The sequence below is a fragment of the Megalobrama amblycephala genome, linkage group LG6, assembly GCF_018812025.1.
Source record: "Megalobrama amblycephala isolate DHTTF-2021 linkage group LG6, ASM1881202v1, whole genome shotgun sequence".
NCBI lineage: Eukaryota > Metazoa > Chordata > Actinopteri > Cypriniformes > Xenocyprididae > Megalobrama > Megalobrama amblycephala.
Window position 1 is genome coordinate 9,037,904 of NC_063049.1, and position 27,725 is coordinate 9,065,628.

Consider the following 27,725-nt stretch of genomic DNA (forward strand, 5'->3'; position numbering starts at 1 on the left):
GGTAAGTACCTTGTTTTACCACTCTTTTACCTGTATGTACAACATAATTACTACATATGTACCAGGAAAGTACACGTACTGTAAAATAAAGTGCTACCAGCATTTCCTCTATCAAGATCCATAAAAGTACTAAAAACATATTTAAAAGTTCAGTAGTTCTACATTAATATTATAAAGTTTTTTTTGCGCCAAAAAAAATAAAAAAATAACGACTTTTCAACAATTTAGTGATGGGCTGATTTCAAAACACTGCTTCGGAGCTTTACAAATGAACATTCATTCATTTTTTAAATTAAATGCAGATTTTTCAAATAGAAGAATGTAGAAAATACTGAGATTATACTGTACCTCACCATTTATCCCAAAAAAAAGAGATATGATTTTTTTTTTGCCATTTCTCCCAGCCTGGCATGCTTTAAATGCTGAATTTTCCATGTTAAGCAGTAATGATACATTATTATATCTCTTGTTAAAGGGTTATTTAACAATTACATTCAGTCCTGCATTACTGATTCAGTTTTTAGCACAAGCCAAAAGACCACTGATTTTGAACCAGTAATCTAACAATATTCAGTTGAAGGATGATATGCAAAATTCAATTAATTATCTGATTCCAACTGTAATGATGGGTCAACAGCACGAGGATCCATTTGCAGCGTCTTTATTAAGACAAAACAGCACAGTACAAACAGGGACAAGGCAGTATCGTAAACAGGGACAGGCTTGGGTCGAGACAGGCAGCAGAGATACAAGGTCTTACTACAGGCAGAGGTCGTGGCAGGCGGCAAACAAACACAGTCCAGTAAACAGGCAAGGATCAGGGTCGGCGGCAAATAGGTTCACAGAGATAAGGCAGTCCAATCGGTAACAAAGTAACAGTCCACAAGAAAACGCTCAGAAATGATCACCAAGGCAAATCAAGACTTCGCAGTGTATGGATGCGTGTGTGCGTCTTAAATAGTGTGAGTGTGATGCAGTGCAGGTGTGTGTGCAATCAGTCCCAGGAATGAGGGCCTATGGGAAATGTAGTCCAGATGGGAGTAACTCAAAACTCAGGTGACGGCTCCCTCCGGCGGCCGGGAGGAAGAGCCGCGGGAGCCGTATTCATGACACCAACAATCTTTCTTAGAACTGAAAAGAAAAGGTAGGATTTTAGCTGAATGTTTAGATAACGAAAGTTACAATCGCTTTAACTTCCCCACTTCTGTAAGCATCCTCTTTGGCGTGACAAAGCTGATTGAGTTTCCCAGTAAACCATGGTTTATCATTATTGAATGATAAGAATGTTCTGGTAGGAATGCATGTATCCTCATAAAAACTGATGTATGATGTTATGATGTTACAGTCTCTGTGAGCTCGTCCAGAAGGGTGGCAGCAGTTTCAAAAACACTCCAATCAGTGCAAACAAAGCAGGCTTGTAAATCCCGCTCTGCTTCGTTAGTCCATCTTTTAACAGTCCTTGTTACAGGTCTAGCTGATTTCAGTTTATGCCTGTATGTCAGTATAAGATGAACCAGACAGTGATCAGAGAACCCCAAAGCTGCATGTGGGACTGAGTGATATGCATCCTTTATTGTGGTGTAACAGTGGTCCAGTGTATTGCTGTTTCTGTGGGACATGTAACGTGCTGTCTGTATTAAGGCAGCTCACGGGAGAGATTTGCTTTGATAAAATCCCCAAGAATGATTATAAGATAGTCCAGGTGTTGTTGCTACATGTCTGTGATCTGATCAGCCGCTGTTGCAGTGCTGCGTTCACACACACTTGTGGAGGAATGTAAACAACACTCGCGAGAATCAACGAGGAAAACTCCTGTGGGCAGTAGAAAGGTTAACAGTTGATGAAGAGCACCTCTAAATTAGGAAAACATGTCTTCTTCAGAGTTGTTATGTCTGTACCCCAACATTCATTAAAAAGCATAATATGCAACAATGACAGAGCAACAATGCTAGCTCAAATTATGCTGCATCATACTTAAACAGCGAATGTAAGAAAATATAAATAATTCAATGGAAAAATTGTTATTTACTTGCAGAATCAAAATGTGTGCTGCATACTGGTATCCGGCCTGCAATCCAGGCATCATATTGTTTTTCGGAGAATTGTTTTTCACTTTAATTTCCAAATTAGTTAGTTCCGGGCCTGAGGGAGCATCCGACCACCAAGCAACATGGACCTAATACTTAATTTTGACATTTTTAATAGCAGGATTAAACAAATTATTGCAATCTGACTCCCACCTCCCTGACATCCTTGACAACTAACCGGAAACATCCAAGGAACGAAGACGTCACTTCCTTAAACCAACTAATTGCCACTGAAACGGTATATAGAAAAGCTTCAGTAGATTTAATGGCATCACTTATCAGACTTCAAACATTTTTAAACAGTTCAACATGATATCTTAATAAAAAAATATCAATACATTGGATATAGCCTATAGATTGAAGCAAGTAAGAAGTTAATGTGGGTATACCAAGAAAAAAAAAAAAAAATTATACACTGGCTAGAAAATTGGGAATAACTGTAAGACAGGGAGACATTTTTACAACATACAAAACAGCAAAAGAAAAAGTAAAATGATAGAAAACTTAAATAGAGAAGATCGGATAATGTTAATACGACTAAAGAAGACCCATACAAAACTTAATTCTACATTTCATATCTTAGGAAATCATAGTACAGGATTATGTGAAATGGCAAGTAAAGGAAACCATTGATCATGTGTTGTTATTCTGTCCTGAACAGCAGACGAGTAAGCTCCAAAGGGAACCATAGACCGCAGGTTGCAAATAATTTACAATCTGCAACATATTAAATGCAAAACAAGGATCTTGTAAAATTATGAAGGCAGTTTTAAAAAATTTAAATTACTGAAATTACTTCTGTTGAAAGAGCGATGACATCTCAGATCATTTTTTAGTCTTGTGTATACTACATTTAGCCAAGGCTGCAAAACCGCCACCCTGACATAAATATGGTAGAACCATCACTTCTACCACTAAAGATTGCTTTATAAATAATCTTCCTGATCAGTTTCATCGCCTTAGCATACCAAGACCTTGATGTTGCAACAGAAACTATTGACTCTCTCTTTTCCAGCACATTAGACGCAGTTGCTCCTTTGCACTTAAAGAAGATTAAGGAAACTAATCCAACGCCGTGGTACAATGAGCACACTCGGGCCCTAAAGGGAGCTGCCAGAAAAATGGAGCACAGCTGGAAGAAAACAAAACTAGAATAGAATGAATGAGTACAGAAAGGCCTTAAAAACTGCTAGATCTGCCTATTTTTCAAAACCTTTAGAAGAAAATAAGCACAACCCTAGGTATTTATTTGATACAGGTGCTAAATTAACGAGAAATAAAGCTTCGACTTCTGTTTCCAAACAGCACAGCAGTAATGACTTTATAAACTTCTTTACTTGCAAGATTGATAATATTGATAAAAGAGATGCTTCCAGAGATCATCTTCTTAATATCATTAATTCATCTTTATCGCTAGGATACATACCAAAAACCTTTAAGCTGGCTATTATTAAACCTCTTACTAAAAAACCACAACTTGATCCTGGAGAATTAGTTAATTACAGGCCGATCTCAAATCTTCCTTTTCTGTCAAAAATACTAGAAAAGGCAGTATCATACACTACGTTCCTTCTTGGAAAGAAATGGTATCTGTGAGGATTTCCAGTCAGGATTTAGACCATACCATAGAACTGAGACTGCTCTTATTAGAGTTACTAATGATTTGCTCTTATCATCAGATCGTGGTTGTATCTATCTATTAGTGTTACTAGATCTCAGTGCTGTTTTTGACACTATCGACCCCAACATTCTTTTGAATAGACTTGAAAATTATGTTGGCATTATTGGAATTGCATTGGCATGGTTGAAATCATACTTATCTGAACATTATCAGTTTGTAGTAGTAAATGAAGAGAGGACATATCGATCACAAGTTCAATATGGAGTACAGCAAGGCTCAGTACTAGGACCGTTGCTGTTCACTCTGTACATGCTACCCTTGGGAGATATCATTAGGAAGCATGGCGTTAGTTTTCACTGTTACGCTGATGATACTCAGCTCTATATTTCTTCGTGCCCTGAAGAAACTTACCAATTCACAAAATTAACGGAATGCATAGCTGATATAAAAAATTGGATGACTAGTAATTTCTTACTACTAAATTCAGAAAAAAACAGAGATTCTAATTTTTGAACCAAAAACTTCTTCACTTCTTCTAATAACCTAGAATACTGTCTAACACTTGATGGCTGCTCTGTTAAGTCTTCGTCATCAGTTAGGAACCTGGGTGTGCTCTTTGATACCAATCTTTCATTTGTTTCTAGCATCTGTAAAACCGCATTCTTCCATCTTAAAAATATATCTAAACTACGACATGCTCTCAATGACAAACGCAGAACAGTTAGTTCATGCGTTCATGACCTCAAGGCTAGATTACTGTAACGCTCTACTGTGTGGTTGTTCTGCTCGCCTGTTAAACTACAGCTGGTCCAAAATGCAGCAGCTAGAGTTCTTACTAGAACTAAGTATGACCATATTAGCCTGGTTCTGTCAACACTGCATTGGCTCCCTATTATACATCGTATAGATTTTAAAATCTTACTGCTTTCCTATAAAGCACTAAATGGTTTAGCTCCCCAGTACCTGAGCGAGCTCTTAAAGCATTATAGTCCTTCACGTCTATTGCGATCTCAGAATTCAGGACAGTTGATCAAAATCAACTGCAGGCGGTAGATCCTTCTCCTATTTAGCACCTAAACTTTGGAATAGTCTTCCTATCACTGTTCGGGAAGCAGACACACTCTGTCAGTTTATGTCTAGACTAAAAACACATCTGTTTAAACTTGCATACACATAAACCATTATCTACTTCTATAATTCAAATCATGTAAACTGCTAGGCTGCATAGATTATGTCAGCCGGAACCGGGAACACTTCCCATAACTCCTGATGTACTCGCTACATCATAAGAAGAATGCCGTCTATGCTATAATTAGTCTCTCTCTGTTTATCCCAAAGTTTGCCGCAGCCTGCCAGATCCAGGCCATATCCAGATGAGATGAAGGACCTGCACCTAGACATGATGATAATGCAGCCCTGAAGTTGAAACGTTATCAAATTATTCCGGTTTGCACAGATCAAACATGCAAACCTATAGACTAAACATGTAAATGAATGACAAGAATGCATTAAAGGTATTCAGTTTTTCAGTAGAAAAAGTAATAATTAACAGTTTTTTACAATGGAAATGATTCAGTCACAAACTGTGAAGTCACTGTGAAGCTGCTTTGACACAATGTGTATTGTGAAAAGCGCTATATAAATGAAGATGACTTGACTTTTTTAGATATTGAAAAAAAAAAAATTATATCATCGAGTTAAATTAAATTCGATATGCAGTGACATCACAGTTGTGTTGCATTGTGGTATATGGAGCTGTCTGAAGTGTACATATGAAGTAGACTCGCTCCCTCGGTCAAAATTGAGGATGCGAGGGTCAGTTCATAAACTTCCCTCATCCACTTCACGAAGTGGAACGCACTTCAAAATGACGGCAGGGATTTCCATGAGGGGAAGTGCTTAGGGAGTGTCTAAATGTGAAGAGGAACACAGCCATGGTTTAGCAGGATGTAAGATAGAATAAAAGGGGAAAAAAGGAAGCATGGGCCATAGATCTGATTGTGAGCAAATAGTGAACAAATCCAGCGGTATGAGAAATGAAGCTGAAAAGTCGGTGGAAGAAAGAAATTAAAGTGATAATTACTTTTGCTAAACAGTCAGGACAACATATGCATCCAGTTAAGCTATAAAAAGCAATTGACAAAGAGATAAGAATAGTGAAAGCGGTATCCTTTCCTATTAATGGAAGAATAATGATTAAATGCAAGGATGAAAAACAAAAAATGAAAACACTAGCAGGAGGAAAGGTAGCATGCTCAGAAATAGGCGATAAAACTAAAGGAGTAATTTCAGGACTACACTGGATGACATATTAAAGGAATGGAGGCACAGTCATCTCTGCTAGAAGATTGCAGATGTGGAAAGACAATAAAAGATGTGATAGCAGAAGTGTGATGATCCAGTGCGAAGGTCGATAAGGGTAAAACTAGGAATTATAAGCTTTTCAGTTCGAGAGTACATACTTCCACCTTTGAGATATTTTAAATGCCAGCGCATGGGACATACAGCAAAGGGAAAATGCGCTGCATGTGCGAAATGCGGAGGGGAACATGAATATGGCAAGTGTGAGAAGGGAGCAGAGGTCAAATGCTGAAACTGTGTGGGAGGACATAGTTCAGTGTGTGCAGGATGTCCTGTACAACAAGAAGCTCTGGAAATACAAAAAAATTAAAACAATGCAAAAGCTAATGTATGCAGAAGCTACAGCCAGCAAGGAATGAGCAAGGAATCAGTGTGGAATCTTATATCCAGAAAAATGTAAATCCCGCAAGGAATGAATCAGATCTGCACTTCATGATAAATTAAATTGATTTGTGGCATTCATTTGTGCTGTAATTAATGGGTATTAATAATGAGTAATTAATACATCACAAGTAGAAAGGAAGCCGGATAAGCTAAAGATTTTTGAGGAATGTGCTAATGGATTCCTGAAGGTGACAGGAATTTCAGCTGAGGAAGTCCATGGGATTTTAAAAACAAAGGAGGGAAATGCTGCTTTGGATATGACTACAATGCAATGACAGGAGCTTAATAGCAAATGGGCAAGAATTTAAAAAATATATAACAGAGATGGAAAAAACACCAGACATCATTTGTAGTCAAGAGACTTGTTCAAATAGCTCCTTGGATTTTAAGATCAACAAGATGTGTCACGTGGAGTTCACCTTCTGTCTTGTCTGCATATTTCTCATTAATCATCATGGCTTCTAATTAGTTAAGTCTTGTCAGCTGTTCCCGTTTAGTATTCTTTATCTGTGTATTTAAGTTCCCGCCTGTTCTCTGTTCATCATCAGTCATTGTTGGTGTAGTGTTGTTGTTGGATATAAGCCTTCTCTATGTCTATCACCAGTAAACGCTATTGTTATCTTCCTGTCCGCGTTACAATATGTAGTAGAGAAGAAAGATAGAGGAAACAGAAGAGTTGGAGGGTGTGCAACATTTATCATAGAAGCCACAGCATACAAAAGAATATATAAAAATAGTAACGCAGAATATAGCAATAATATAATCCATGTAAAGAATTAAGTATTAAACATTTAGTTATGGGTGATACACAGGGCAAAATTATTATATGTGGGGATTTTAATGCTCATAATGGTTTAGCAATAAGACAAATAATAATGGGGAAATTGTAGAAAAATTTATAGAAGAACAAACCAACGAGGATGGATAATGAGAGGTGAGGTGACACATCTTGTTTAGATCTCACAATAATGTCAGCGGCTTTAGCCGGTAAGTGTACTTTATATGAAGACAATATGGGTACACTGTAAAAAATGGTGAAGTAAATACTACAGAAAAAAAACAAATTTTTACATGAAAAAGTTAGTTCAGGCAAAAAAGTAAGTAAATTCTATATTAGTACTCAATTTAAGCTTAATTGTAGAAATTAAAGTGTAAATATAAACATTATAAAATGAAGTAAACTCACCTTTTCTGATACTGGTGTTCCCATCATGCACTAGGCCTTGAATAATTAATAAGGATGATTTTTCACTGTTTTCCAGCTGTACTTACACTGTTTTATCATTGCTTTTGTTGTTATGTTTAGTAACTTGCCATTTTGTGACATTTGGAGTTCATTTTCTACTCAAAATGGCACATTCACTAAAAAACATACACTAAAAAAAATTATCCATCGAATGTTACCGTCATTGTGTACCAGGTATTGAGGTCCCTGTGTTCAGGTGCCACATATATACTTCTAAAAAGTAGATATAATGTATACATAATATCTATTGTATTATTCACTTAGATGTTTCAAAGTAAAGCATACACTTTAAAAGTATATTGTTTAAGTAAAATGTATTGCAAAGGAAATTTTTCTTAACTTAGTTAAGTAGAGTTTACTTAATTCCATATGTAAACAGATTTAAATATGTGTGCAAAAACATTCAAAAGTAAATTTTACATATTGTTTTTTTCAGTGATGGACTCTTATGTATAAAATGCAATAAATCATAATAAATTTGTAAGCATTAATTAAGTAAAATGTACAAACAAAGAGTCAATAAAATTTACTGGTAATTCCCGAGTAAACTTAACTTAAACATTTCTAATTAAAGCTACTTATAATTATGTTTAGGCTTTTACTTGGAAAAGTTTTGTAAATTTACTAGAGTTATCTGAGTGAAAATTGTTTCCAAGCTTTTTTCAAGTACATCTTACTCCATTTTTTTTTTTTTTTTAATTCAGTACAAAAGCAAAATATTAGTCAATGTGTATTGGGATTTAAACAGGCAAAATGTAAGGAATTCCATATGTGGAGAAATTTTTAAAAATATTGAAGGAACTATTGAAGAGAAGTATAGTAAGATAGTAGGAGAAATTATTTCTGCAGCAAAACAATCTATACCTTTAATAAGAAGTAATGGAAAGAACGGGACTCCACAAGATAATCAGTCCAAGTTTATTTAATTTAATGATTAATGATATATTTGGAAAAAATTAAACCAAACACTGGAAAGGGATTATATGCAGATGATGGAGCAGTATGGAAAAGAGGCAGGAATATAAGAAATATAGTAAAAGAAATACAAGAAGCAATAAATGAAGTTGAAGGATGGTCAGACTGGGGATTGAAGATTTCAGTATCAAAGACACAATATATGGTTTTTACAAAGAAGAAAATGGAACAAATGACATTGAAATGATATGAACCATTAGAAAGAGTGACAGAATTCAAATATCTCGGATTAATCTTTGATGAAAAATTAACATGGAAGAGACACATTAAAGGTGCAATATGTAAGAATTCTGTCCGCTAGAGGCCTATTCAAAACAAAGGCATAGCTTGATGACGGCAAGTTTGAGAGTGGAATCTTGGGACATGTGGTCTTCACCTCAACAGCTGGTGGAAAATAATCGGGATTGGAGTCGGGAAGAAATCATGTTCATGGATGCGATTATTAACGTTACTGTAGTATGAAGCAGAGCAGGAGCGAGTGTTGTGGAGCTGAACGAGGAGCTGGAGCGATTGATCAACACACGCCTCACGAGCAGCGGGACTTTTATTATGTCACAGTCGCCGGCGCCGCTTCCGCTTTTCCGGTCGTGAGTATGAGGTAACCCAGCTCTGTTTATCATATTAGATACATTTGAGAGTGTTGAAAATGATGTTATAACGTTACTCTGTGCGTTCGCTCGGTGGCTGCTGTGAGACACTGTTACACACTGCAGTAAGATAGATCGATTTTACAATATCATATTAAATATTGGATGGCTTGTGTTGATAAATGGCATGAAATTCATTTTAAAACTTATTGAATGATAAAGAAAATTCTGTATTACTGTTACTAAAAATAAAGCTGCATCTGATTATGCTATGTTAGCTACTTCATAAAATAGTGTTTTTCTCTGAGGCATGGTAAAGCATGGTACTCGCAAAAAATCAAGAAAATTAGATTTAAACAATAAGACTAATGTGTTGAGCTATATAACAATTACTTTTCTGTCTATAAATATATCAAACAGTTGTTCCCTTGTCTATTAAAACGTGTAATATATTAAAGCATCCTTGGTGTTTCCATGGTTACTACAAAATAAACCGGAAACCGAGGGTAACGCGGGTATGACGCAATTGACAGGCGACTCCTCACACGTCCCGGAGCCTTGGTTAAAATTGCAATTTTCTCACGATTTACAAATAGTTGGACACATTTGGGATATTGTAAGTACTCAACTGAACAAAATATACAACACTGGCCTAGTGGTTTTTGGATATTTTACTGCAAAAATATTACATATTGCACCTTTAAGAAAATTGAAAACAAATGTAAAAGTATAATAAATTGCATGTTTTCAAAAGCTAAATATGAATTCCTTGTTGCATATCACCCATGTGAGTTAATAAGTTATACAGTAGGTGGCGGTAATACTCCAAAAGAGTGAACGGCCATTTAACAAGAAGAAGAAGAAGAAGAATAGCAGCAGTTGCTGTGTTATTGAGATGTCAGATTAATATCATTTTAAACGCATCCGAGCACATTATATCCTACACTGTAAGGCATTTTGACAAATTTGGCAAAGCGGCTTCTTAGATTTGCTTGCTGGCTAAAAAAAGGTCTAATAAATATAGATTTGATCCGTTACTGTGACTATGGACGACTCTAACCGAGCCTCTTCATATCTGGACGAGCCTGCAAACAGTCGGCTGTTCCTCGTTACCAGTAAGTCCATAACCGAAGAGATCATCCGAGAACACTTCACAGCTTTCGGGGAGATCCAGGACATATGGGTGGTGAAAGACAAGCAGACGAAAGAGTCGAAAGGAGTGGCGTTTGTGAAGTTCTCCAAATCCTCCCAGGCCTGCACTGCGATGGAGGAGATGCACGGCAGGTGTCTGGCTGAGGGAACCAAACCCATAAAGGTAGTTCAGTGCCTCACATCACCCTGACACTGGTACAGTATTACCTCACAGCTGTAATGTCCTGCTCGTCCAGGTGTTCATCGCTCAGTCCAGATCCTCCGGCAGCCACAGAGATGTGGAGGATGAGGAGCTCACCAGGATATTCGTCATGATCCCAAAATCCTTCAGTGAGGACGATTTAAAAGAAACCTTTAAGGTATTTTACTAGAAAGCATGTCTTGAGGGGTGAATGCATAAAAAAAGCATGTCAAATATTAACCCTAAATGACAAGGATATAAAATGAGAATTTACATTTAGTTATATTTTGCATAAAAGCAAAGAAATGTATTTCTAGGACCAATATATCATGTGTCTTTTTATATATTTTGCTATTCTAACAGCAGTACATTGTAATGTAATTAAAACAGTTAATTTAAGTAGAGAATGTGAGGTTGAGGAGCTCCCCAGAATATCCCAAAATCCTTTACTGAGGAAGATTTAAAGGCACAATATGTAAGATTTTTGAATCTTCACAGGTCAAAGTTTTGAACTAATTGTTATATACTTGCACTAGCATATTGTATATGACAATTTAGTTCAAACTTTAACCTGTGGAGGGCAGTAATACACTCAGCAATGTCTATACTGCTGGAATTCAAATAGAGAAGAGGAGAGCTATTTATGGTTAAAATGTATAAAATTAAAAAAACATTTTAGAAAATGAGCAATGGTTTCTCTAGATAAGACACTTAGTTATTTCTCGTTTGGGATCGTGTAGAATGCTTTGAAGCTGCACTGAAACTGACATTTGGACCTTCAACCGTTTGGGGTCCATTAAAGTCCACTATATGGAGAAAAATCCTGGAATGTTTTCATCAAAAACCTTAATTTCTTTTCAACGGCCTTGAACATCTTGGATGACATGGGGGTGAGTAAATTATCAGGAAATTTTAATTTGAAAGTGGACTAATACTTTAATACGATTGCTTCCTATCGGCTGTGGAGGTGAAGATGACAACTCCCATGATTCCACGCTCATTCACGGCATCATCAAGCTACGCCTTTGTTAATGTTTTGAGTAAACTACCTCTAGCAGCGAAACTTACATACTATGCCTTTAAAAGAAACTTTCAAGGTATTTTCATTTCACCCCAAATCCAAAAGGAAATTAAATGAGAAATTCTGTTTTGCATAAAGGTGAAAAAAATTATTTCTTGCACCAAATAGGTCTTTTTTTCCATTAATAACTTTCATAATGTATTAAAAATGGGAAAATTTTATAAAATTTTATCATGAAAATTATGCATGGAATCTTAATAGTCCAAAAAAACAGGCTAAGCGAAATATAATTTCTAATGTCTTTTATTTGATTTTAAAGGTGCCCTAGATTCAAAAATTTAATTTATCTTGGCATAGTTGAATAACAAGAGTTCAGTACATGGAAATGACATACAGTGAGTCTCAAACTCCATTGTTTCCTCATTCTTATATAAATCTCATTTGTTTAAAAGACCTCTGAAGAACAGGCGAATCTCAACATAACACTGACTGTTACGTAACAGTTGGGATCATTAATATGTACGCCCCCAATATTTGCATATGCCAGCCCATGTTCAAGGCATTAGACAAGGGCAGCCAGTATTAACGTCTGGATCTGTGCACAGCTGAATCATCAGACTAGGTAAGCAAGAAAGAACAACAGCGAAAAATGGCAGATGGAGCGATAATAACTGACATGATCCATGATATCATGATATTTTTAGTGATATTTGTAAATTGTCTTTCTAAATGTTTCGTTAGCATGTTGCTAATGTACTGTTAAATGTGGTTAAAGTTACCATCGTTTATTACTGTATTCACGGAGACAAGAGCCGTCGTTATTTTCATTTTTAAACACTTTCAGTCTGTATAATTCATAAACACAACTTCATTCTTTATAAATCTCTCCAACAGTGTAGCATTAGCCCGTTAGCCACGGAGCACAGCCTCAAACTCATTCAGAATCAAATGCAAACATCCAAATAAATACTGTACTCACAGGAATCGATGTATGCATGATGAACACTTTGTAAAGATCCATTTGAGGGTTATATTAGCTGTGTGAACTTTGTGTTTGCTGTTTAAGGCAGTTGAGAGCTCGCGGGGGAGCGGGAGATTTAAAGGGGCCGCAGCCTGAATCGGCGCATATATAATAATGGCTCAAAATAGGCAGTTAAAAAAAATAATTAAAAAAAATCTATGGGGTATTTTGAGCTGAAACTTCACAGACACGTTCAGGGGACACCTTAGACTTATATTACATCTTTTGAAAAGGCACCTCTAGGGCACCTTTAAAGGCAGGGTAGGCAAAAAAATGTATAAAAAACTTTTTTTCAAAATTTGTTTAAACTTTATTTATATATCAATACATAATTAAAATGTAAGTACTCTGAAAAAGAAAGTATAAAAATCGAGTGTCTGTAGACCTCTCACGACTGTTTTAAAGACAGCTCATTATTTCCATTCACTCCACCCCCTCCCTTCTGGGCTCCTTCCAAAGCCACGCCCCCAAAACGCATGAACGTGCGACTCCGACCACTGAGCTGGAAGACGCATTATTTACCTGAGACGAGCGGAGAGGAAGGAGCACAGTGCATGTAGTGACATCATGTCAGAATCACATGTAATAAAAATAACTTTAAAATTATGAAGATAAACAAACAAGATGTATTTTAGTACTCACTATCAAGCTAGCATATTGATATTGGTAAAGTTTAAAATATATATTTTTTGATTCGCTAACGAGCTAGTTATCTATAAGGCAAAGCTAAAAACAGGTTGCATGATACACGTTTTTCCATTACCATCATTTACACTGTGATGAAGATGAATTTCGTGTAAGATTCATAACATATACGTTGTTCTACAGATCAACAGAGTAACATACACTCAAATATCAACTCACAACTGCATTGCAGACACAAAATAATAACACACACATACAACAAAGTGTGTACGACACACACAGATACAAGATAAAGACATCAGTAAACATAGGTAGAGAATATAAAAACAAAACAAAGGCGAAAAAAACGTGCATGTAAACTTACAGGTGAACATGGTAAAAGACTTAGACAGAGGGTAAAATTATGCACAATTCAACACTATAGCTATCATTATTTATCGTCTCTACTACGGCTCGCTAAGTAATGTTATGTTAGCTATATTACGCAGCTACGTGTGCTAATGACACATGCTTCATGAAAAAATAAACAAAAAAATATGTATGATCAAAATACAAAAAGAAAGATTTACCTGTCCAGCAGAAATAAAGCCATCAAGGAGTCACTTTTCAGCCCCTTGAGTTCCCTCAGTTCTCGCCATCGCTGGAAAGCCACGCCGATATTAACTCGCGTTTTATTTCTTTGTTTATCCAAAGACTTTTTGTTCATTGCCTTTTCTTGTACTGTTACTGTCTTCCTTTTTTTGCCTGGTTTGCCTTCACTAACTGCATAGGCCGATACTGTGAATTTAGCTTGCTGTTTCTCTGCCATTGTTTTGGTATTCCTAGGATCCGTGCCTCTTGGATTCCCCAAATCAAACGTGCGCGCGCAAGTGGGCAGGTCATGTGTGGCAAAAGGGTGGTTGCCATGGTTGCGAGAGAGTGACAGCCGCCTAAGCCAATCCTATGTTTCGTCCCGGATGGAAATAATGAGCTGTGTTTAATACAGATTAAACGGTCTAGAGTCACTCGATTTTTATACTCTTTTTATCAGAGTTCTTACATTTTAATTATGCATGTATATATATAGAAAGTTTAAACAAATTTGGAACAAAATTTCTTACCTACCCTGCCTTTAAGCTGAAATATGACCCATATGTTTTTGACAGGTTCTTCTCTCTCTCTTTACTGTCTTTTCCACAGGAGTATGGAGATATAGAGTACGCTATCATTATAAGGAATAAGACCACAGGTGAAAGCAAAGGTCTGGGATACGTGAGGTTCCACAAACCATCACAAGCCGCCAAAGCCATAGAAAACTGTGACAAGAGTAAGTGTGTCATTTTCTCTACTTTGTGACTACGGCTGGTGTTTTCAGATGTGTTTATAAGCCGTCTGTCTCTGCAGCTTTCAGAGCTATTTTAGCTGAGCCCAGAACCAAAACTGCATCCGCAGACAACGACTATTTCGGCAACCCCAGAACGGAGCCCTCCGGAAGTGACCCAGGCTCCAGCTCGTACGCCTTTGGTGAGTATCAGGCCATCGGCACACTTCAGGTTTGGTTTGTGCACATGCTTTTGTTTGAGGATGGCAGCACGGCGTTTGGTTTCCTGAGGGTTTAGGTTTATCCTCCCATGGTTTCCTGCAGCACACGAGTCCAGCAGCTACGCCACAGGGGACACGTGGAACTCGGACATCATCACTCGGTGCCTGATGGTGTCGTCACGGGCTGCGGTCACGCAGGAGCAGATCTACGGATTGTTTGACCTGATCCCGGGGATGGATTTCTGCGAGCTGCAGATAGATCAGTACGGCTTCAGCAAAGGTTATATGCCACACACTCCGCTACAGTGTTTCTCTCTGTCCACAACTACTGCTGTTTTAAAGGGTCATTTTCCCCAAAATTACAGTTCTGTCATAGTCATAAATTACATACTGTCATAGTTTATTCTCCATAAAAATATCATATATGTAGTAGAGGTCGACTGATTGATTGGCAAAACTGATTTATCGGTCATAAATTACATACTGTCATAGTTTATTCTCCATAAAAAATTTAATGTAAGTACTAAATATCATCCATAGTAGTCCACATGACGTGTGTGTTATACAGTAGTACTGGTCCAATTTTTATTTATTTTTTTTACTCCGACTGTAGAAGGTTGAAGCAGCACAACTGTTTTCAACATTGATAATAATCATAAACGTTTCTTGTGCATCAGATCATCATATTAGAATGATTTCTGAAGGATCATGTGACTGAAGACTGGAGTAATGATGCTGAAAATTCAGCTTTGATCACAGGAATAAATTATATTTTAACACACATTCACATAGAAAATAAATTAAAGGTGCCCTAGATTCAAAAATTGAATTTACCTTGGCCTAGTTAAATAACAAGAGTTCAGTACATGGAAATGACATACAGTGAGTCTCAAACTCCATTGTTTCCTCCTTCTTATATAAATCTCATTTGTTTAAAAGACCTCCGAAGAACAGGCGAATCTCAACATAACACCAACTGTTACGTAACAGTCGGGATCATTAATATGTACACCTCCAATATTTGCATATGCCAGCCCATGTTCAAGGCATTAGACAAGGGCAGCCAGTATTAACGTCTGGATCTGTGCACAGCTGAATCATCAGACTAGGTAAGCAAGCAAAGACAACAGCGAAAAATGGCAGATGGAGCGATAATAACTGACATGATCCATGATATCATGATATTTTTAGTGATATTTGTAAATTGTCTTTCTAAATGTTTCGTTAGCATGTTGCTAATGTACTGTTAAATGTGGTTAAAGTTATTACTGTATTCACGGAGACAAGAGCCGTCGCTATTTTCAGTTTTAAACACTTGCAGTCTGTATAATTCATAAACACAACTTCATTCTTTATAAATCTCTCCAACAGTGTGTAATGTTAGCTTTAGCCACGGAGCACTATCAAACTCATTCAGAATCAAATGTAAACATCCAAATAAATACTTTACTCACATGATCCGATGCATGCATGCAGTATGCATGACGAACATCTTGTAAAGATCCATTTGAGGGTTATATTAGCTGTGTGAACTTTGTTAATGCACTGATTAAGGCAAGCGCGAGCTCTTGGGGCATGGAGCACAAGATTTAAAGGGGCCGCGTACACTGAATCGGTGTATTTATAATGATAGGCAGTTAAAAAAAAAAATCTATGGGGTATTTTGAGCTGAAACTTCAGACACATTCAGGGGACACCTTAGACTTATATTACATCTTTTGAAAACATGTTCTTCGGCACCTTTAAAGTTCAGTTAGTTCCTCAAACTAAGCTGTTGTATGACTTCCAAATGCTTCAGCAGAAGACATGTTGGAAAGAGTAAATGAGTTAACTTAACCCACAGTCTTTTATAGTATGATACATTTGTCAGTATGTGTGTGTCCTGCAGGTCAGGTGGTCGTCCGGTATAATAACCTGGGCTCTGCGGTTTATGCCAAAGAGAAACTGAATGGGTTTGAGTATCCGCCTGGTAACCACCTGTCAGTGACTTACATAGACGATGGGGAGGACAGGACAAGGTAGAGTCCACTTTACCTTCATCTGAATTCAAAATGATACATGCTGCCTCATTAACAGATCGTCTCTTGTCTCATTCTGTTATTGATAAATTCATTACTTAACCTGTCTCTTCTGTTGCATAAGGGGTTGTGGGGAATATAGCCAAAAACTTTGTAAATCCACAGGAAATAGTAGACCATCTGGGTACCTTTAGGTTACTGTTTTTTATTTGGATTGAACTATTATGTAGTTATAGACTGCTATAGCTCATATGAGGCTCAATGTATCCGAGTGCAGATTTTGTGAGTGGTGTTGTGTGTGTTCAGTCCCGTGGGGAAGATGGCGATGCAGCTCGTGGCGGCTCAGATGATGTCGATGGTGTGGAACGGCCCCTCTGGAGCGCAGCTAATGAAGACTAGCGCGGTGGGTCATGTGTTCATACAACCAGAGAAATCTGCAGATTTCTTGGTCACTTCTGTCGTGTCTCTAAATGAGTAATTTCTTCAAAACTTTCACTTTTATGTTCCATGGAAGACAGAAAGTCATACAGTTCTGGAACAACATAAGATTTTATGAGTTATCACATTATGATTTTGTGTACATGCTCTGGACCCTTGTTACATTTCCGGGGTTTTCAAAAGCAAGATCAGAAGTCATCAAACTGATTATCGAGTGTTCCTTGTGTTCCTGTAGGGCTATACAGCACCTCCTGTAGCTCAGAAAGCACGTGTGCAGACCGATGTAGCTCTTCCACCTCTGAAGAAACTAGTGTCGCCTGACAGTGTGGTGAAGGAGAGACTCTTTGTCATCTTCAACCCCTCGCCTCTGCCTGTGGATGTGCTGGAGGACGTGTTCTGGTGCGTGTGTCTTCATGATTGGTTTACACAGAGATTACCTGAGCGAGTGTATTACCTGCATCTAGCTAATATTCTTCAGGTCAATCTTATATTCATAATCACAAAATCAGTTTGAATGTCCGCTGAGGAAAGAGATACCTTTGTCCTTTTAACATTTAAGACCTTCCCATGACAGCGCTAGTCAATGCATTTGTCAGTTGCGTCTCGTAAGATGTTGTTTAAAGTAAAAACAACATCCTTGTTTACTTGTTTCAGTCCATTTCAAAATAAAAGTCTTTGCGACTGACTCACTCACGTGTACAAACAGTCTTTGCCGCCATCTAATGGCATATTAATGCAAGTCGAAATGACTAACGGACACTTTCTCAATACCAAAAAACACGACAAGTTATTTATCAAAAATATTATTTAATGAACAATAATATTTAAAGGGTTAGTTCACCCAAAAATGAAAATTGTGTCATTAATGACTCACCCTCATGTCGTTTCAAACCCGTAAGACCTCCGTTCATCTTCAGAACACAGTTTAAGATATTTTAGATTTAGTCCGAGAGCTTTCTGTCCCTCCATTGAAAATGTATGTACGGTATACTGTCCATGTCCAGAAAGGTAATAAAAACATCATCAAAGTAGTCCATGTGACATCAGTGGGTTAGTTAGAAGTTTTTGAAGCATCGAAAATACATTTTGGTCCAAAAATAACAAAAACTACGACTTTATTCAGCATTGTCTTCTCTTCCAGAATCCTTTCCATTGAATTGATTCCATTGAATTGATTCCACTGAATTGATTCCATTTAACTGATTCCATTGAATCCTTTCATCTGTTGGTAATGCACTTTTACATCGCCGTGGTTGTTTTTGGCGATTAGGACATCCGCAACATGCACACTTACGCACCATTTTAAAAAATACAGCAATACCAAAATACAAACAATGTAGAATAGCTTGAATACAGCGTGCGTCTCCCTCAGACTGTAAACGAAGCTCTGGCGCACCGGATAACACGTCAGCAGTGTCACTGTCCGGAGCAGAAGGGGGCGGTAATGCACCAATAAGCTGGATGCCAACCGCCGTAAAACAGGAAAGAAGAAGAAGCGGAGTCGTGAACGCGGATTGACAACAGACCCGAAAGAGAAGACAATGCTGAATAAAGTCGTAGTTTTTGTTATTTTTGGACCAAAATGTATTTTCGATGCTTCAAAAACTTCTAAATAACCCACTGATGTAACATGGACTACTTTGATGATGATTTTATTACCTTTATGGACATGGACAGTATACCGTACATACACTTTCAATAATACGTAACAGTCGGTGTTATGTTGAGATTCGCCTGTTCTTCTGAGGTCTTTTAAACAAATGAGATTTACATAAGAAGGAGGAAACAATGGAGTTTGAGACTCACTGTATGTCATTTCCATGTACTGAACTCTTGTTATTTGACTATGCCAAGATAAATTCAATATTTCATTCGAGGGCACCTTTAAACTGTGTTCTGAAGATGAACGGAGGTCTTACGGGTTTGAAACGACATGAGGGTGAGTCATTAATGACATAATTTTCATTTTTGGGTGAACTAACCCTTTAAATGAACAACAATAGCCATTATAACAGTATAAGAAGTAAAATAGGAAATAAACACAAGCAAACAGTTCAGTCAAATGTCCAAAAGCAGCGCTCTAGTTAGTACAGGATTTAATTTCAATGTAAATATAAAGTTATGAAACTTATTATAGCCCTTACGCCAAATCTATTAGCTCTGGTACAAGTAATAGATTAATAAGACCAACGATTGCCCGTTTGATATACCCAAAACATATTATACCTCATGTTAAACACTATCTACATAAGAGCCAGTGGCAAATCCCAAAGCACTGGCCGAATGAAGCTGTTCTCTGCGGGTACATGAGCACTGAACATTGGCTGACGGGCCGGAGCTCGCATCTCAGAAAGCGTCTAAACAAATTTGCAAATAGGTGCTGTTTGCATATAAATCACATATCTAAACAACTATATTCTTGCCTAAACTCATAACCCTAACTCTTAAAAGTACAAAAAAAAAAAAAAACTACATTCTGTTACAAAATAACAGTAGTATCTATAAAAATATAGTGGGTTGCACTTGTTGTGAGAATGCTGAAATATATGTTTCATAAGTAACAATTAAAAAAAAAAAAAAGCATTGTTATAATTGGTAAGTTTGATTAATTTCCTTGAACCAATTGATAACATTCAGAAATGTTAACGGACAGTTCAGACTGCTTTTCTGTGGTAATTAACACTGTGTTCTCTCCACGCAGTCGTTTCGGTTCCCTGATGGAGGTTTACTTGGTTCCAGGCCGGAATGTGGGATATATAAAGTATGCCGACCGGAAGCCGGCTCACGACGCCATAGCGCTGCTGCACGGGAAAGTGATTAACGGTGTCAAGATGAAGGTCATGCTGGCAGACCCACCGAAAGAGGAGTCACACAAACGCCAGAGAACTTACTGACCTTTGACCTTACGACAGACACAGGTAAGTCAGCTCAGTAGGTAAGACACTGTGAAACGAATTAAATATTTGTGAATTACCGCAACATTCTGTTATTTCTGCTGTGAGTGCAAGAGCAAATACAGTAAAGAAAACAAGATGAAAATTGACACAATCTGTTATATTCTATATAATTTGATGTTGAGAGTGAACTTGTTCCAGAATAAGTTGATGACTTGAGACATGATGCACCATTGACAACTAAACTGACCGCTCATATATGCTACCTGGAGAAACAATCCTCCTCTTTTGGACAAATTACAGGAAATGATTTGTTTATTTCTATATCAGTCAACAATGTCACGTCGGTCGAACAGAAACAGTCATTCAAACGAAGCATGCGGTTCATATCTGTCCTCTACATTTGAATTGTGATCATAAAATTACTTTTATGCGCTTGTAATCATTTTTCTAGCTTTGTGTTAGAGATGCAGTGTATAATTTCACTGGCACTAGTCAGACAGAATATACGACCGTTCAAAGGTTTGTTGTCTGTAAGAATTAAATTTTTTTTTTTTTTTTTTAAGATGTCACTTCTGTTCATTAAGGCTGCATTTGTTTTATATAAAATACGGTAAAAGCAGTAAAACTGTGAAATATTATTACAATTTAAAATAACTGTTTTCTATGTGAATTCTATGAATAGAAAGAAGAGAAATAACTGCAGTTTGATTTAATAACTGCATTTATTTTATAACATTAAATGTCTTTACTTTTGATCAATTTAATGAATCCTTGCTGAAAGTATTGATTTCTTTCAGGAAAAAAAAAAAAAATCTTACTGACCCCAAGCTACTGAAAAGTGTAACTAAATTGACAAGAGCCCAAAACTGCCGCACCTGCCAGTGGCGGGTGAACCGAGAACATTTGCTATAATTGTTTCTTATAATCCATGAATGGTATTTTGCATATTTTTAAACTGGCTAAATGAGTAGTGTTTAAGCTTTGTACTTCGTCTTCATCAAAATCACAGCAAATGTGTACACCCAAATTGTATAATCAACGTTCACAATTAAAGCATAATTATGATCAATAGTAATGTGCTTCTGCCGTGATTCTTTAACTGCAGCTCACAATACAGTAATTCAGACATGGCTGACAGGAGCAAATGGCATATGCAGGAGTTTTGGGAATCTTGTCTGACTTTTTATAATTCTGTTTGGTGCCACTAGTGTTGCAGAAATTACATGCTGTATCTTTAAAATCAGAAGGAAATCAAAATGGACCGTATTTATTTCCTTAATGCATGTTACTGGTCAGTCTGAATCATTCACTTTAGTCAAACTGTCATGACTTCATGTCTATGATGGCCATGCTGCAGTTAAAGGATTAGTTCACTTTAAAATGAAAATTTCCCCAAGCTTTACTCACCCTCAAGCCATCCTAGGTGTATATGACTTTCTTTTTTCACATGAACACAATCGGAGAAATATTAATAAATATCCTGATGCATCCGAGCTTTATAATGGCAGTGAACAGAGACCAATAAGTTTGAAGCTCAAGAAAGTGCCTCCCTCCATCATAAACGTACTCCACACGGCTCCAGGGGGATAATAATCCATATTTAACATGTTATTAAGTAAAATATCTAGCTTCCGCCAGATCGCCTTCTGTATTCAACTTACAAAGAAAGTGTAACACCTCTCGCAGTTCAAAACGCTTATGCTACGTCCTGTGCCTTCCCTACGTTTTAACTTATGGAAAAAGCTTAAACTGACGTGACCTCAGTTACACTTTCTTCTTGAGTTGAATACGGAAGGCAGAGTCTGCAAGTTAAAAACGCCCCGTCCACTTTCCAACGTCTTATGGAGACTGTCTTGGGAGAGCTATGTGGGAAAAATTGCTTTGTGTATATTGACGATATTATCGCCTACTCTCCATCTGTTACTCAGCATTTCCTTGATCTCCAAGCTGTTTTCCAAAAGAACCTCTGGTTGTAAGTGAGTTCTGCTTGCATGAAGTGACATTCCTGGGTCATGTAGTCAATATCCAAGGCATTTCAGCTGACCCTAGTAAAGCTATTTGTACCTATCCTGAGCAAAGAAATCTGAAGGAAGTCCAGCGTTTCCTTGGACTAGTACCACAGATTTGTTCCCAACTTTTCCAGAATTGCTGAGCCACTTAACCACTTGAACAACTGAAAACATGCTTGATGACTCCACCCATCCTTGGCCACCTTAATTTAGAGTATCCATTCATAGTGTACACGGATGCCAGTGAGACAGGACTGGGTGCGGTGTTGACCCAAAAGCAGGGACAAAGCGTAGAGGAGGAAATACCTTATGCCAGTGGAAGTCATAATGTTGCTGAGACAAACAACTCTGCAACAGAGAAGGAATGTTTAGCCGTAATATGGCCGTTCGACAAGTGGCAGCACACCATGTTCATTGTTGTTACCGAGCATTCTGCTTTGCGGAAGCAAGATATTTTAAGTCATAACTTGTTAAATATGGATATTTTTCTTACACAAACCTATCGCTTCACTTCACTGCCATTATGAAGCTCGGATGCATCAGGATATTTAATAAAACTCTGATTGTGTTCATCAGAAAGAAAGTCAAATACACCAAGGATGGCTTGAGGTTTGGGGTAATTTTCATTTTAAAGTGGAGTAATCCTTTAATCCAATTGCTTTCAGATTTTCCTTGTTCAAATAGCCATTTTAAGGTGCAGTCACATTCACCTTAGAACGGCAAAATTTCAATAGGTATTCGTACAATTGGGAATTGGAAAATGTTGTGTTGGATTCAAGTTTGTCGAACTTTGCAAAATTTCGCCAAAGTTTCACTAATGCGCCATTACTCTGAAACATGACACAATTCAGTAGTATAAAGTCGCTTACTACTTCTGTGTCATGCCGAGTTCAGACCTAAATAGACCCATCATTTAACATCATTTTCAGCAGTTCCTTGAGATTGTGGACTTGTATAACTGTGACTATGCTGTGTTTGTTCTTACAGAGTTTTAAGTGACATGACGCATGACCCCGACATGACAGGACGGATATTTACGATGACACGACCTCATAGCGACGGACACTGACTGCCGTACTGCCGTTTCAGTTCTTTAATAACAATGAAAGTGTTTTTGCTTTCTCTCTCTCTTTTTTAAATCTTGTTTACTGTGAGGAAAATGCCAGTAATTGAGACACGTAAAGGGACGGTTCACCCAAAAATCATCATTTACTCACCCGTGCCATTTTAAACCTGTGTGACTGACTTCCTTCTATAATATTTTAAAGAATATTTTCTGAAAGAACATACAATGAAACCCATTGTCTTTCTTTGTTGGGTCATACAGGTTTGAAACGACATGAGGGGGAGCAAATGATGTCTTTTTATTTTATTTTATTGTATTTTTGAGTGAACCATCCCAGTTAAGAAAGGTGACAGACAAATGTCAGATGAGTTTGAGCTCACGCATGGACTGTATATGTGTCTGATGTGTATGGAATGACAAATAAAAAGAGTTTGACAAATTAAACGGTGTTTGTTTCTTAGTTCCTGTTAGTTTAACTCAGAGAATAGTTTAAACTGCCATGGAGTGTGTACAAAACTGCACATGTAAAACGACAGTCGCTTGTGGGTGTGAAATGTATTTAAGAGAACTGAAAGTTAACTGTTCTCAATCTGTTTTACTTCATGTCTGATTCAGCAAGAGGACAAATGTAACTGGAGTGGAGGGGTTGAGAAATAAAAGAGCTTGATGATAAAAAATCAAGTCATTGCAGAAGCATCTGCTTTCTGCTCTGTCCACCAGGTGGAGGCAGTCCGATGGCTTCAGTAATTGGCTGTCTCGGGTCATTTTCAAATGAATCGGATTGGATGTGCAGTCTGATCTGTGGTAATTGGAGGGATCTTAAATCCGTGGCTTTGAAGACCTTTCACAATAATCCCTCTGTTAATCGTTTTAATTCGTCTCAGTTTTCTTTCATCAAACTTGAGCACATTTGTGTGTTGTATTATTACTATTTTACACAAGATATCAACCATTTAATAAAGATATTAAGTTATACAAATACAATTTGATTAGATCATTAACATAGAAAGGCAATTCAGTGCATCTTCCAACACCCAGCTTTTGTACAGTAGCATGGTGCAGTTCATTTAAATTTCTTGACTTATTTGATTGGACTGCCAAAAATTAGGTTGTTAATACACCAATGTGGACTAGAAATACAAACACAGGATTTATTACTGAAACAATGGCACCAGGGGTCACGTGACCAGAATGCACACTGTTGTTTTGAAGTATTGCATCCTGTTTTTTTTACTATTTTTAAAAGTGTTACACTGTACTGCATGTATGAAGTAAACTAATATTCCAATCATTTATCAGGGTCCAAATATGCAGTCATGTTCAGTTCTTATTAGACATTCATAATACTTTATAAGTTTATTATACTTTTTTGATGATAAGTCACTGGTAGAAAGTGTGATTTGCATACATTTTTTTTTTTTTGGTAACACTTTCTATGAAGACCATGTTTATAATAAATTATAGCTCCATTTATTAGTATTACTATTTTATAAACATATTTATAGACTCATTAAGACATACTGCATTATAAGAAGTTATAGTTCATTTATATTATTTTTATAATTACTTATAAATCAGTGTAAAATGGGTTATAAACAAAAACTAATAAGTATTAATTAGTCAGTCGGTTCCATGAATGTATTTATAAAGATGCAACTTGCAGTGCTACAATGTTATTGTTTTATAGTTACAATGACTTTTTAGTAATTCAGATGTATTTCTGTAAAATAAGTAAATATATTGCTATTAATAGCCATTTTGTGTTCTTATATATACTTATTGTGAGTAATAATACAGTTACTAATCTCTATAAATGCATCATTGATGGCTTTAAGTAGTGAAAACATAGGATGCAATTCTTCTAAATCAAATGTTAAGAAATCATGAAGATGTGCTCATTATACATTTTAAAAGGGTTAGTTCACCCAAAAATGAAAATTCTGTCATTTATTACTCACCCTCATGCCGTTCCACACCCGTAAGACCTTCGTTCATCTTTGGAACACAAATTAAGATATTTTAGTTGAAATCCGATGGCTCCGTGAGGCCTCCATAGGGAGCAATGACATTTCCTCTCTCAAGATCCATAAAGGTACTAAAAACATATTTAAATCAGTTCATGTGAGTACAGTGGTTCAATATTAATATTATAAAGCCACGAGAATATTTTTGGTGCGCCAAAAAACAAAACAAAATAAGGACTTGTATAGTGATGGCCGATTTCAAAACACCGCTTCATGAAGCTTCGGAGCACAAATGAATCAGTGTATTGAATCATGATTCGGATCTCGTGTCAAACCGCCAATGGCTGAAATCACGTGACTTTGGCGATCCGAACCGCTGATTCGATACACTGATTCATTTGTGCTCCGAATCTTCATGAAGCAGTGTTTTGAAATCGGCCATCACTAAATATGTCGTTATTTTGGTTTTTTTTTGGCGCACACCAAAAATATTTTGCATATATGCAGGCCTCAATGACCATTGGATTTCATCAAAAATATCTTAATTCGTGTTCCGAAGATGAACGAAGGTCTTACGGGTGTGGAACAGCATGAGGGTGAATAAATTAATGACATTATTTTCATTTTTGGGTGAACCAACCCTTTAATGCTTTTTGTCGAATGCGAAGGCTGTCGCACAGATTTTTTAAAATATATCTCCGATTGTGTTCATCTGAAAGAAGATAGTCATAGTCACCTAGGATGGCTTGAAGGTGAATAAAACATTTTTGGGTGAACTATCCCTTTAATGAGTCTTTATGAATATATTTATAGAATAGTAATACTTAAAATGGGGCTATAATTCATTATAAGTGTGGTCTTCATAGAAAGTTTTATGATTGGATATTTGCTAATTTAATAAGCTCTTCGGTTTGCAGTCCTAAAACTTTTTTAAAAATGAGTTAAAATGGCAAATAAATCGGTGTGATCTGATGTTTGCATGGTGATTGTCTGTTGTAAAACAAACCGATAACGTTCTACATTACATGCATTACAACACATAAGAAACTCCAGACGGAATCCATCTCCTGGTTTTGCGTCTCGCCGCGTCCAGTGTTCCAGGAGGAGATCCAGTCCAGCCTTTACCGCAGACCTGCAGTCACCGTTACCGCAGCATCCGTCTAAACTGCCTTCAAATCCAGCCATACACAGCACTTTTCCTCACTTTCATACACCTAACCTTGAGATCCTCCTCAAATATAACTGTGATTATCTGCGGGGACTGACCGCTGACCGTGTGGGATAAATTTCATTTAACCGTGACTACAGCTTCGCTAATTCACAGCATCGGGTTTCTGCGCAAGAAACGATGTGGACACCGAACCGCTGGTACGTACCGCTTCCGTTTCATGTTTTTTATTTTCTTCTCACACACACCAACAGCTAATTTCCTTCAGGATTGAGAGGTCCCGTCGCCAATGTCCTCTAGATATTGATAAGCTGATTAAAATGGATGAATGGCAGCCACGCATCTTTGCAGATGGGAAAGTCTCTTCTGGAGTTATCACTAATATACACGAAGCCTATAAGGTTATGTGTTGTGATTCATTTTGAGCCTCATATGCTGTGTTTCCCGAATAACTGGACCCCATATGAGGTCACTGAACCGGCCGAAACACAACCCCTTGTTTATCTAATCGTGCAGCATTGAAACGCTGTCATGCTGCGCTTGTGAACACCTGTGCGCGCGAGTTTAATGCCCCAGGCTTTAGTACAGGTGAAGAGCAGACTGATTATACCTGATTAGGTGATTTTGGGCGTCTGGCCCGGTGAACGTCTAAGGAAACTGGACCCTGCTGTCCACAACCGGGTGACTTTTTTGGGATCAAGAAACCCAAGGTCAGGCGCTGACATTGCGGTGTGTGTTTTAGAGACACTAGTATTTCACTGCTGCAAGTTATTGTGATAATGTTGACCTCTTGAGCAGCTGCTGAGTTAATTCTGAGATGGCTAGTTTGACTTTAGTCAGTGTGGTTAGATGAGTCCTCATTTTAACTCTCTGTGAACCACAGTGCAGCAGCAGAAACTCCACACACCTGCTCTTTTAATAGAGTTGGTGTGTTTATTCAGTAATTAGTACTTCAATCACACACACACACACACACACACACACACACACACACACACACACACACACACACACACACACAAAGTAATGGATTACTCACCCTCACTGTTTTCCAAACTAGGATTACTTTGTTTATTCTGTGGAACACGAAAGGAGAAATTTGGTAGATTGTTCAGGCTGCTCTGGTTATACAACGAGAGTGAATTGGGGCTCCAAAAATGTCACAGAAACACCATTAGAAGTGGCCCGTATGATTGCTGGGAACACAAATAACGTTCAACAAACACTATTTTTATTTTCTTGTATTTTACATGTAGTGTTATTATTATAGTATTTATTAAAATTTTGAATTGGATTTTATTTTAATGTGAATTTTAGTTTGTTTTAATTAAACATGCTTTATTTATTTATTTATTTATTTTAG

At 37.2% G+C, this 27,725-nt stretch overlaps 2 protein-coding genes across 7 annotated transcripts in view; both read left to right on the forward strand.

Annotated features, from left to right (window-relative positions):
* The first annotated feature begins 10,089 nt into the window (after positions 1–10,089).
* Positions 10,090–23,674, forward strand: rbm45 (RNA binding motif protein 45). Its single transcript, XM_048192844.1, has 10 exons — positions 10,090–10,576; positions 10,650–10,772; positions 14,461–14,587; positions 14,665–14,784; positions 14,906–15,082; positions 16,691–16,820; positions 17,127–17,223; positions 17,494–17,657; positions 19,960–20,176; positions 23,152–23,674. Exons 1-9 carry the CDS (start codon positions 10,307–10,309, stop codon positions 20,150–20,152), a joined length of 1,401 nt encoding a protein of 466 aa, XP_048048801.1. The 5' UTR covers positions 10,090–10,306; the 3' UTR covers positions 20,153–20,176; positions 23,152–23,674.
* A 2,627-nt stretch (positions 23,675–26,301) lies between these two features.
* Positions 26,302–27,725, forward strand: part of osbpl6 (oxysterol binding protein-like 6) — an 89,475-nt gene continuing 88,051 nt past the window's right edge. For 4 of the 6 annotated variants that reach the window (XM_048192845.1, XM_048192849.1, XM_048192848.1 and 1 more), the window contains exon 1: positions 26,302–26,562. The gene's annotated coding sequence lies outside the window, so the exon portion shown is untranslated. The remainder of the gene's footprint in view (positions 26,563–27,725) is intronic. The other 2 variants (XM_048192853.1, XM_048192852.1) reach the window with 2 other exon arrangements.

Excerpts from the sequence above, each read along its gene's own strand:
- rbm45 (XM_048192844.1), top strand. The coding sequence starts at position 10,307 with ATGGACGACTCTAACCGAGCCTCTTCATATCTGGACGAGCCTGCAAAC. Across the intron at positions 17,224-17,493 it reads AGCTAATGAAGACTAGCGCG|GGCTATACAGCACCTCCTGT; the intron begins GTGGGTCATGTG and ends GTGTTCCTGTAG. Across the intron at positions 17,658-19,959 it reads GTGCTGGAGGACGTGTTCTG|TCGTTTCGGTTCCCTGATGG; the intron begins GTGCGTGTGTCT and ends CTCTCCACGCAG.